This window comes from Manduca sexta, chromosome 26 (assembly GCF_014839805.1).
Source record: "Manduca sexta isolate Smith_Timp_Sample1 chromosome 26, JHU_Msex_v1.0, whole genome shotgun sequence".
Taxonomy (NCBI): domain Eukaryota; kingdom Metazoa; phylum Arthropoda; class Insecta; order Lepidoptera; family Sphingidae; genus Manduca; species Manduca sexta.
Genome location: NC_051140.1, coordinates 11,580,504 through 11,592,274, shown reverse-complemented (window position 1 = coordinate 11,592,274; position 11,771 = coordinate 11,580,504). Strand labels below are relative to the sequence as shown.

The window sequence follows — 11,771 nt, the reverse complement described above, 5'->3', positions numbered from 1 at the left end:
AGTCTTGCTACATATTTTCCCGGTAGGTTCAAACTAATTTTATCCCCATGGAGGTTGAATTTATCAAAATCCTATTTAAGTGAACGTCTTCATCATAGTAGCTCCAATCTTTAATTTCAGTTCAATCAGTCGAAAATCTAAGAAGATTTATACAAACTTTCATCCCCTTGGGGGTAGAATTAATCAAAATCCTTTCTTAACGGATGCCTACGTCATAACATCTACCTGCATGCCAAATTTCAGCCCGATCCGTCCAGTGGTTGGGGCTGTGCGTTAATAGATCACTATGTCAGTCAGTCAGTCACCTTTGAGTTATATGTATTTAGATTATTTTTCTATACAGTAAGTATTAGTTACATTCTTAATACAGTACTGCAAAGCAAGTTCGTAAAACGTCAAACAAGATCCAATTTACAAAAGTATATGATTTCCATATATATTTTATAATTCTTTTTGGTATATGAACAACCACAAATACAAAACTATTTTCCCTTGTATTAATGAGATTTGTCCATATGAATAGAAAGTATTTATTCCTTCTGGCGTACGGCAGGGGTTTTTAGGAGGATCTAACCAGGACACCTTTGGTTGTCAGGGGAAATGCAATATTTTAATAGATAAGCGATAAATTGGAATAAATCTTAGTAAGAAATTCATTCATAATAACCCGCATGTATAAATGAATAAAAGTTAAAAATTTTGAATGTTTTTTATTTTTGCCACAAAAAAAATTTTCAGAGGTGTCCAGGGAAAAATATATATTTCGCCCAAATATCAGAGATTTTTGCCGTGTTTATCCGGCGTCGGCATTTTAGGTGATGGCAGCCCTAATTATAGGCAAAGTACAGCTACAACTTTGTTGTAAATACATAATAAAACCTTCATAAAATTTTAAATGAAACAACAGGTTTAATGATTTTTTTTTCTATGCACATAACAATTATATTGGTGAAATGATTACTACATTGCAAATGAAATTGATTTAGGCAGCAACACGTCGTTCTCGTACTCTTAAACGGCGCTCGCGTTCAAACTCTTTCATACGTAACACATAACTGTAAATAAACACAATATATTTAATTAGATGGTTAACTATAATTGACAAGTACATTAAGATTATAAATATTATTATTTTTAGTTATTTATTTATTTGAGGTATTACAAACGTCATATAACAGATATATAAAAATACAAATATTAGTTCCATATGCTATGGGATTATAGAAATGAGTTTGACTCTAGTGGATGAAATGTATATAATGACTAGCTACATTTGCAGACCATACAAATTCTATTCACATTATTTTATGTGGCCTGCCCCAGGCGGGATCATCTCTAATCTAAGCTTAGCTTTTACTATACAACTAGCTGCACAAGTGATCTAAGATTGATAATAGTTTATTTCATTCTTTTGTAAATAATACTATTAACTAATTTATAATAATATTTTGTTACATCCATAAAGTGGTGCAAATTCGAGTATTCCGTTAATGACTTGAATAACCCACTCATTAACTTCCGTTCATGAGTACGCATTTATTTCTATTAATAAAACCGGCTGGTAATGAGCATAAAGAATAGTAGTGAAAACCTTTTTACTAATTGTTGAAAGAAATATTTGTCAATGTGATGGACTTTTTTATCAATTGTCTTTGATATTAGCAGCATTGTTGTATTTTTGTTAAAAGTATTATATTAGGTTATTTATTTACTTAAATACTTGGAACAATAATAAGTTACAATACAGTATTTGTTTCAAATCAGTTAATTAATGTTATATAGATTAGATTGGTATATATCCAAATATACTTACTCTTGGTGTTCACAGTTCAAATAGTTATGTTTCTCATGGGCACATTTGTACAGCATTGGCATATGCTTGTAACGGCACACTTGGTACTCTAGTAAATGATGAGCACAATAATCTCTGAGGTGTGGTGGGATCCTGGCTGATATAAGATCTTCTTCTTTAGCTATCATTTCTGAAAAGTGATGAAATGGATGAACCACTGTCTTAGTACAAGCAACAAGAAAAACTACAAATAAATTTATTACTTTTACAATTGTTTGTATATGAGGTAAGGTTTTAAGTTTTTTCTGATTACTGAAACCGGTCATATAGGTCTGTATATGTTTTATATAATAAGAAAAACAAGGATTCAGTTGTCCTGTAACTTAAACACTTGAATTAATTTGTAAAATTTACATTGTTTTGAATAGTACTTAACCTATATTTGTGTATACAATTATGTAACTGGTACCAAACAATTATTTCAAATAAAAACATTATTTAATTAGAACATCTTCTACAATAATAATCCTAGTTACCTCGCTCTTTCCTTTCGTATGAAAATCCTGCTTGAGGCTCATATGTGGTCTTGTCATTCATATAAAGGTCTACGTTTCTGGCACCGTAGGAACCCATAATTTGCCCCATTTTTGCGCCAAGAGATTGTTTTTTTTTGTCAAATACAAACAGATGGTGTGCCCACCAATTTATTCAAAACGGCAGGTTAACTTTCTGATATATTATGTCACTAGAGTGACCGCAAACCGCGGTTCAATTGGAAATCTAAAAAATAACATCCATGACTTCAACAGTGGAAATGACAGATGCGGTTCATTTTTTTATTCATTTACATGAACAAGATTAAAACAAAGTATTCTAAGTGGACTTAAAAATCTACCATAAAAAAATTGCAAAGTATTAGAACATGTCTAATCAATCCAAAGTATGTTTATTACTGTTTTAAAAATAAATAAGTTCTTAACAGTTAAAGAAAAGTGGACTAAACATTTTGCGTGAAATGAACTATTTTTAGTGATGTAAAAATACGATACTACGATGTCGATTGATTTAAATATGATGGAAGTATGTGTATGTAGGCTAAGATGTTTTTATAATTATTTTTGTAAAATGCCATTGTATGTAGGTAATTATAATAAACAAAATCTAACTCAATAACTTTAGTTATTGTTCTGAGACTTAACTAGTTTGTAGTCAATGAATTCTTTTTGTGATAGATGCATCACCGTCGTTTAGCTAACAATACCGCATCAGTATTTTTTTTTGTTTTTGAATCAAAATTATTTTTTTACTTTTATAAGTGTACTTAATACTGCGAAAGAAACAATGCTTTTCATTTACTTAATATTACTGAATCCTATTGACTGTAAGATTGTAATTACATATACTTACTTAATATTTCCTTATAATTAGCTAAGTGGGGTAATATTTGAACAATTATCGCAAAAAAGCCACTTTATTCCATTTTCAATTTTGAATTACGCGGTGTTAAATTAGTTAAGCGACGTAAACATTATAATAAGTCCGCCCTGTGGAATGGGGGCGTTTGGAGAATTCCACCACGGTATCCCCTGCCTGTCGTAAGAGGCGACTAATAGGGGCCACGACGGGGGTCGTCGGCGGGCAGCAGGGGGCTGTCCGCCCTAGTGCATTTTTGTGCATTTTTGCACATCTTTCGGTTGACCCCCGGGATGGACGGCAGTGTGCTGTTGGCCTCACACTGCCGTAGACGCCGAGGGCGTCCTTCGGTGCGTGGGGGCTTCTGAGACCCCCCCCCCCCCCATAGGAGACGGGCCGCAAGGCGGCACCGCGTAGGGGTGGCTGCGGTCGCAGACTAGACACTTCAACATCAGAGGAAGCCCGCAGCCGTCCCTAATGCGCCGAAGAGGGCCACCGCGGAGTTTTAGCTGGTAGGCCGTGGATAGGTTAAGTTGTATATAGGGTTAGGGACTCGGCCCGGCGGTCGCCCGAAGGTCACCATCAAATCTTACGCAGCAGGCACGGTTACCCCAGCATAACCGCTCAGTCGCCCCCCACGAAGGCAGGGCGGTAGTAATAGGGCACTTTCTCCGTGAAAACAAAAAAAAAAGACATTATTATAAGTGAACAACATTTCATTCTGCCCATAATATTTAATATATTGATGATTGTGCTAAAGTATAGGATGTCTAATATGCACACATTTATAAAAACTTTCGTAGTTAAGTAAAATAAACAATTTGATTTATTTGTGCGTTCAAAGACACAAAATGGATAATATGCTATGGGCGTTGCACTAAAATTATATTTGTATTAGTTACATGGAGTTAATATGTATTACGTTAAAATTGGTGGCGTCATCTATAATTATCAGTTTATAACCTCCGCCTAGCCGAATTTCGACCACGGCGGCCAATCTCAACGAATCAGCCAGTTACGCAGGATACATTATAGTGCACAAGTGTGTGCGCAATACACAGTGCACTCTCTGTTCCTTCACTCTCATAATTCGGTGAGACGGTAAGCCGACATTACCGGAGAGAGATCAGGCGCAGGACCAACGGCTTTACGTGCTTTCCGAGGCACGGGGGTATCACACCGCCAACTTCCTGACTCTGAGCTGCGAGCTGAGTAATTTTTAAGATGGAAAAACCCAATCACAATTATTTTGGCCCGACCCGGGGCTCGAACCCAGGACCTTAGCACGGCAGTCGTACTTGTACCGTGTACAATTACAACTACGCCACCGAGGCAGTCATTATCATTATCAGTTTAGTCTTCAACTTTACTAAACTAAACTGTCTACCAACTTCAACTTTCAACCTAATTTAACTATTTACGCTGTAACTTTTATTATTGTTGGCCTGGCATCCTGGCAACGCCAGTAGCTGAACCTATTTATTTCATTATACTTATTTGGAGTACTTATTCTAATGGTACGCACTGTACTCATTTCCCGCCAACAAGAATGTATGTATAAGCCGATGCATTAAAGAAACGAATCTAAAATGGCGTATTGTACTTGCGTTGACAGATAGTACAGCTAGCATACAAAATTTCAGGTCCAAGATTTTTTTAAAATTTATAATATTTAATTAGCATTCAATCATAAAAATGATTATTAATGAATATTACTTTTTACTAATTTATTAATACTGCCTATGACACGGTTCTCCACCGGGATCATCCAATTGTACATACATAACATCACGCATTTTATCCCCGAAGGGGTATACAGAGGCGCAACTAGGGCACCCACTTTTCGCCAAGTATGTTCCGTCCCATGATGTGATAGAGGGCGAGCCTATCGCCATATCGGGCACAAATTCCAGACTCCGGGCTGATACTGAGCAGAAAAACCCAAATATCACTTTGCCCGACCCAGGATTCGAACCCAGGACCTCAGAGCGCTTTTGTACCGGACATGCAATACAACTACGCCACCGAGGCATTCATCCAATTGTAGGGGTTTTATTCCCACATTTCTTAATTTTCAACTTAACAAAACTCAACAACTATAAAAAACATGTAACAATGATTAAATAAGAGAAAAATATAACAACGAAATCATAACAAAAATCACTGAGCGCGTCAAGACACCATAAAAGCAAATCAAGGCTGATTATTTTTCTGTCTACGCGCGTGAGTGAGTATAGACTATAGACGGCATTAGTGTGCAAGCGAGAGGACACGATACCATTTTAGATTCGTTTCTTTAACCAGGTTATACTACCTATTCATTACGTCACGTTGATCTTTCACCGTACTTACACTCTAATTGAATTGGAAAGAAAAGAGGGTAGTTTAAAAAAACATACTTTATACAAACCTATGTCTGTTCAACAATAGAATTACTGAAACGATTTAGTTACGCTAATGGAAATATAATAATATGGACGCTAAAAAAAGGTTTAAAATTTATAATTTAAAAGTTCTCAAGACTATTGGTAAAGGTACTTACGGGTATGTACATATGCAATTGCCGTTAACAATTGCCTGTTATATATATTACTTAGAGATTGATTACAACAAGACTGAACTTTTAATTTCATTGCACATTTAGTACATACACAGAATTTCTAGAGTTGAAATGTTAATACTCTTATTTTCAGCGATGTATATTTATGTGAAAACGTGAAGGACAACAATTTGACCATCGTGAAAGACATAGAGTTAAATTTTAAAATTCAGAATCACAACAAGGTAAACATTTACAATTAAGTATACTTCATTGAATTAATTCAATTTGTGTGAATAAAAACATGTTTAGGAAGTACTCACTTAAAAAGCAGTACCTATTTTTAGTATTTACATTGTTTTTTTAATCAGGGGTAAAATCGTATAATTCCGAAGAACTTTTCAAAATTTACTTTTTTTCATAAAAAAAACAAATTGCTAAATTAGTTTTATGGCGTGCATAGATTATGCATAATGTTATTTCTATCGCCGGCATTCTTGGGTACCGATTTCAGACGCTGTATCCAGTTTAAAAATTATGTAACTTCACATCATCATCAGCGGCGATAGCCTAGTTGGGTGTGGAACGGACTGCCAAAACGAATGTCCGCAGGTTCAACTCCCAAGGGTACACACCTCTGACTTTTCTAAAATCATGTGTGTATTCTTTGTGAATTTATCGTTCGCTTTAACGGTGAAGGAAAACATCGTGAGGAAACCTGCACATCTGAGAAGTTCTCTATAGGAATTTCGAAGGTGTGTGAAGTCTACCAATCCGCACTAGGCCAGCGTGGTGGACTTAGGCCTAATCCCGTTCAGTAGTAGAGGAGGCCCGTGCTCACCAGTGGGCAAGTATATAATACAGGGCTGATATTATTATTATTATTAACTTCACATCTAATGTCTCAAAGTGAGGAGCACAGATTTGTATGAGCAGTTTTGTAGTTTACCAACAGGCAAATGGCTTAATCGTCAGTCGTACTATCATTCAGATCATAGAAAAGTGAATGTACTTACTAAGATAAACGCGGTTCCGTGAGACACTCCACACAAAGGACATAAATACTGAATATAGAACAAATCACAAAGGAGGCAATTTTGAGTCTACTGTATACAGAATGGGCGTTTTAAGTTTAATGAGAATGCCAACCATATGCTGAAGACATTTACAGATTCAGTACTCGCCTATTAGTTTTTGAGTTCTTATCACCGTGTAATGTTTTCAGGACATAGCAAATGAAGTTAAAATATTGTCGTCGATTAAGCACCCGAATATTATAAATTTCTACAATTATTATTATACGGATAAGCATGTAATGATATCAATGGAATATGCCACTTGTGGAAATCTGGCAGAATTTATGTATCAAAAGTGTCCGAATTTAATAAAACAAAAGGTGGTTATAAATTTAACATAATAATGCAGTTTCAGGTTTAAAAACTATGGTTATACTAATTGGGTAAAAAAATACGTTTGCAGGAAATCTTATTTTATTTCTGCCAAGTTTTGTTGGGTGTCAACTATATACATAAGTTGAATATAATACATAGAGATTTGAAAGCTGAGAATATACTTTTAACTGGTAAATACGGCGTTCTGGTAAAGATAGGAGACTTTGGTATTTCGAAAATGTTGGCCAGGTACTTACTTTCCTATTATGATTTATACCTTAATACACCCAATTTCTATAATTCTAACGGCGCGGCGATAGCCTAGTTGGGTGTGAAACGGACTGCCGCGCCGTGACAAATGTCCGCAGGTTCAAAACCCAAGGGCACAACACCTCAGATTTTTTATAAAATTATGTGTATTCTTTGTGAATTATCATTTGCTTTAAGGTGAAGAAAAGCATTGTGAGGAAACCTGCATACCTGATAAGTTCTCTACAGGAATTTTGAGGGTGTGTGAAGTCTACGAACCCGCACCAGGCCAATATGGTGGATTAAGGCCTAAACTCTCTCAGTAGTCAGGCCCATGTCCAGCAGTTGGGCTGCATATAATACAGTGCTGATATTGTTATTATGCACCCAATTTTTACTCATTAATATTTCAAAGGCTCACATGCATTATGTCGTAAATAAAAAGTGTGATTTTATAGGGAGGACTAGTTTTAAAAGATTGAATGAACATTATTCTGTTAGTAAATATTAAAAAAGAAAACTAGTTTTTCAATTATTGATCTTTTTTTGAACAGGTAAAACGGGTTCCTGTAAAAATTGTACTCTTTACGACCTAATGGATTTTAATACACGGCCTTTATTATAAGTACATATTTATAAAATATCTAATTGCTCAATGTGAAATTTTCAGTGTCAAGAAAACGTCAACAGTTATAGGTACTCCTTATTATTTAGCGCCGGAGCTGTGCGAAGGCAAATCATATGATACTAAAAGTGATATATGGGCTCTCGGTTGTTTGTTGTATGAAATGTGTACACATAAAAGGGCTTTTGAATCAGAGGTAGGTATAGCAGCTTTAATGGTAATTATTTAAAACAGCGTATATCTACTTCAAATCTTTGTACAGAGAATACGTCACGACTTAAGAATTAACATGTCAAAAAAAAAGCACCTACATTTTAAACAGTTATAACAACTCAGTATATACTTTAAACTTGGATATTTTTATTTTCAGTCCTTGGTTGGATTAGTAAAAGCAATAACAAGTGGAAATGTACACCCCATTGATTTAACCACATACGACAGAGGCATGCAAGATCTCATAGATTCAATGTTATCTGTATTGCCAGATAAAAGACCATCAACGAAAGAGCTAATGGGGCGTTATATATTATTGCCAATTATTTATAATTTATTTCTAGATGCTGGTGATGATGAATTGTTATATTTAAAGGCTCAAGAATTTTTAAAATAGTTTTGTATAATTCAAGTTGACAATAATAAATTTATATGACAATAAAATAAAAGAATATAATTAGGTTGATTTTTTTATTTAAAAATATAAGGAAAGTAGTTTCGACTTCGGCAGCATATATTTAAAGAATAAGACCAAATATTTTTTAATTATACTGCAAAAAATGGGAACTCAGTAACAACAAGAATATTATGTGTATCTGTTCTTTCACTTAATATTTGTTGTGTAGTATCTATCTTTGACTTAGTTTTGTGTAGTTGTACCAGTCCTTAACAGCTTAAATCTATACATAATTATATCTTTAAAAGTATCATGAACTTAGCACTTAGTATCTGTTCTTACAGCAATCAATCTTCACATTTACTGGCCATTTGCTTGATCAACTGCCATCTCTTCATCTTCCTCTTCTGAAATCAAAAACAGTTTTGATAAGTTTATTATGTCGCTACTGCCTTGTTGTAAATGTGACTGAAAAAGATATTATAAATTGGTATGTTGACCAAAAGGCACTTTGTAAATGATAAATTCTACAACTATTTACATATTTTAATAGCATTCTTTGTTTATGTCTTTTACTATCAACTACACTTTATATGTATATAAATGGCAAAATTAGGTCAAATCCATGACTTTTTAAGACAAAGAGACAAACAGGGTCACAACAGGGATATTTAAGTGAGAAATAGATGTATGAACAATTGCATCTGCCTGAGCACATAAAAAAAGATGTGCTCAAGATCTTGTTCATTCTTTATTATAAAAAAAATTAAGATTGGCTTCTGCTTAGTTTCTTCTGCTGACATCTGAAATGTGTAATGTAATATCAAATATTTATTAAGTAGTAATGTATTATATCAATTTTATTAATAATATGTACTTATAAGCTAAATATATCTTACCCATTGGATCTTGTGAAAGAACTGGATTCCAGAAGCCTGGCATGCATAATCAGAAATTTTACGTTATGTTGAACATGTTCAACTCATAATATTACTGCTATATGTGTAGTGCATGTAATAAATGATAAAATAATTACAATCATAGCTCAGGTATTAATATTTTTACCTCCATTTGTAAATATGAGATTTAGATGTTTTGCTATATTAGAAGATAGTTTCTGCCAAATTTTTTAAATGAGAACTAAACTTACGTTGACCATTAGGTTGTATTTGTGGCTGCAATGGTTTCTGTCCAGGTATTTGTCCTGATTGGAGCATTCTGGTTAGCCTCTCCACCTCTTGTAATGATGAAGCATTTTTGATAGCTTCTCTGATCTTGTGGATTTCTTGCGGTGTAAGATCTAAAATAAATGTTGTATAATGTTATGAAGACTCTCTTGAATATGCTTGTGTTACAGTAGTAAAACTGTAAATATAATCAAGATATCAAAATATGATGTGGCAACATTAGTTTTTGAATTATTTGCAATGGACGGATAACTTACTGGTGGATTTTGGATCAGGCATATTGCCTCCAGGTACAAATGTCTTTGCTTTTTTTGATATTTCTTTTTGTAACTCCTTTCCCTTTTTGCTCTTAAATAATGCATTTGCATTATCTCTTTCTTTTTGTTTAATTTTTCTGAAATCTAGCAATCTTAGTTCTGGCATTTTAAATGCAACATAAGCTCTGCAACAGAATTGAAATTACTGTATTATTTAATGTTATATTAACAAGGAACTTTTACAAAAATATTTTATTGCACATTGTACAAGTTTATATAAATAAATTTACGAAAATTTTAATACTAAGTTACAGTTAATAGCAGATCGCCTACATTTTTCAAATGTTTTGCTAATCTTTACAACTGGTTGTACACATTGTGAATATTATACACTAATATAAAATTTATGGCTATATACAGACACAAATTATTCACAAATAAGTCATGAAAAGTTAATGTTTATTGATTCCAATTCACCTGTAATGTGATTTGTTTGCTACAGGATTGTGCATCAAAGAAAGTGTTCTCAGTTTTGGCAATGTTGCCAGCGGGTCCAAGTCTCCTAACTCGGTGATACTGTTGTTTGTCAATATAAGTGATTCTAAATTAGGAATATATTGCTCTAGGTTTTCAGTAATCCTCCTGCAAAATGTGCACATATATAATTTAATTATATGCATGATAAAAATAGTTTTATATCTTAGGCATAGACACTTACACAATTCGGTTGTTATTTAACAACAAACATTTTAATCTCTTCAATAAAGGAAAACCATCCAGCTTCCTAATATCATTGTCAGAGAAGTCAATTGTGTCAAATTGGTCTAGTGTTGCACCCAAATTCTCAATTTGCGGAATCTTGTAACCTGTGTGTGTTAGAAGAGGTACATAAATTTAAGCAAACACATTTTATGAATAGTGATGAACAATAAAAACAATAGGTTAGGATTTATAAGTACTTATCGAGTAGCGCATTTTGCTTAAAAAGCTTTAAAGATATAATTTTTTTCTTTTTATAATTGTTGAAATGAAGGTAAATAAAAATTATAAACTAACCTCTCAAATCTAATTCGCGATCCCGGCAGGGATTCATAAACTGCATAGAATTGTGAATTAATTCTGTTGTTAGTTTTACCATTTTGATCCAGGAATATTCACTGGAGTTACAATAATAAAGAGGTAGTCTCAGTCACAGAATTGTATGCTTTCGTAAGCAAACGAATACTGTCTTTGGATTTTAGAACAAATTATTTACGAAACCAAAACGACGCGGATACAAATAACGCAGAATTCGGAATAGACAAAATGTGCATGGAAGTAAGTGTCAAATGGAACGTCAACTAAAAAATATAATTGTCTATGAGCAAGTCGTTTCCAATTAGGGTTGACCAAATAACCAAATATTCCACAATCTAAAACTGAATTGAAATAACCAAATAGCGTACAGAGCCGAATCGTCGCGCAAAGTCTCGTCGATCTATTTTGTACGACCACAAACGTTATTTATTTATATTTTAAATAAAAAAAATTAACAAAACATATAAATCTGCATTCATTTTTGTATTAAGGTTCTTATCCAAACGAATAGCTTTGGGCAATTCGTTCCATACTCGGCTACGCGTAAGTTATGGACTGGAATATTAATAATGATTTACAAATAATTTAGTTAAAAAAATATTTTTTGATTTTTTTGAAAATTTTAACATAC

General features: G+C 33.6%; 3 protein-coding genes across 4 annotated transcripts; 1 reads left to right on the top strand and 2 right to left on the bottom strand.

Moving 5' to 3' along the window:
* Positions 1-886: 886 nt before the first annotated feature.
* On the bottom strand, positions 887-2,619 carry LOC115442519 (NADH dehydrogenase [ubiquinone] 1 beta subcomplex subunit 7). The gene is made up of 3 exons (XM_030167568.2): positions 2,329-2,619; positions 1,814-1,982; positions 887-1,055 (listed from the first exon to the last, which is right to left on the bottom strand). The coding sequence occupies exons 1-3, from the start codon at positions 2,435-2,437 to the stop codon at positions 983-985; spliced, it is 351 nt and encodes a 116-aa protein (XP_030023428.1). The 5' UTR covers positions 2,438-2,619; the 3' UTR covers positions 887-982.
* Positions 2,620-5,495: 2,876 nt separating this feature from the next.
* LOC115442517 (serine/threonine-protein kinase Nek8) lies at positions 5,496-8,671 on the top strand. Its single transcript, XM_030167567.2, has 6 exons — positions 5,496-5,749; positions 5,899-5,989; positions 6,970-7,140; positions 7,224-7,384; positions 8,055-8,205; positions 8,380-8,671. The coding sequence occupies exons 1-6, from the start codon at positions 5,679-5,681 to the stop codon at positions 8,617-8,619; spliced, it is 885 nt and encodes a 294-aa protein (XP_030023427.2). The 5' UTR covers positions 5,496-5,678; the 3' UTR covers positions 8,620-8,671.
* Positions 8,672-8,679: 8 nt separating this feature from the next.
* Positions 8,680-11,386, bottom strand: LOC115442516 (U2 small nuclear ribonucleoprotein A'). 2 transcript variants are annotated; one of them, XM_030167566.2, is made up of 6 exons: positions 11,120-11,383; positions 10,782-10,929; positions 10,541-10,705; positions 10,064-10,248; positions 9,770-9,919; positions 8,680-9,026 (listed from the first exon to the last, which is right to left on the bottom strand). In XM_030167566.2, exons 1-6 carry the CDS (start codon positions 11,199-11,201, stop codon positions 8,980-8,982), a joined length of 777 nt encoding a protein of 258 aa, XP_030023426.1. In that variant the 5' UTR covers positions 11,202-11,383; the 3' UTR covers positions 8,680-8,979. The 2 variants fall into 2 exon arrangements, with proteins under 2 accessions (XP_030023426.1, XP_037299461.1); XM_037443564.1 differs by lacking the exon at positions 8,680-9,026 and adding an exon at positions 9,045-9,554 and having other exon boundaries at positions 11,120-11,386.
* Between the last annotated feature and the right edge of the window lie 385 nt (positions 11,387-11,771).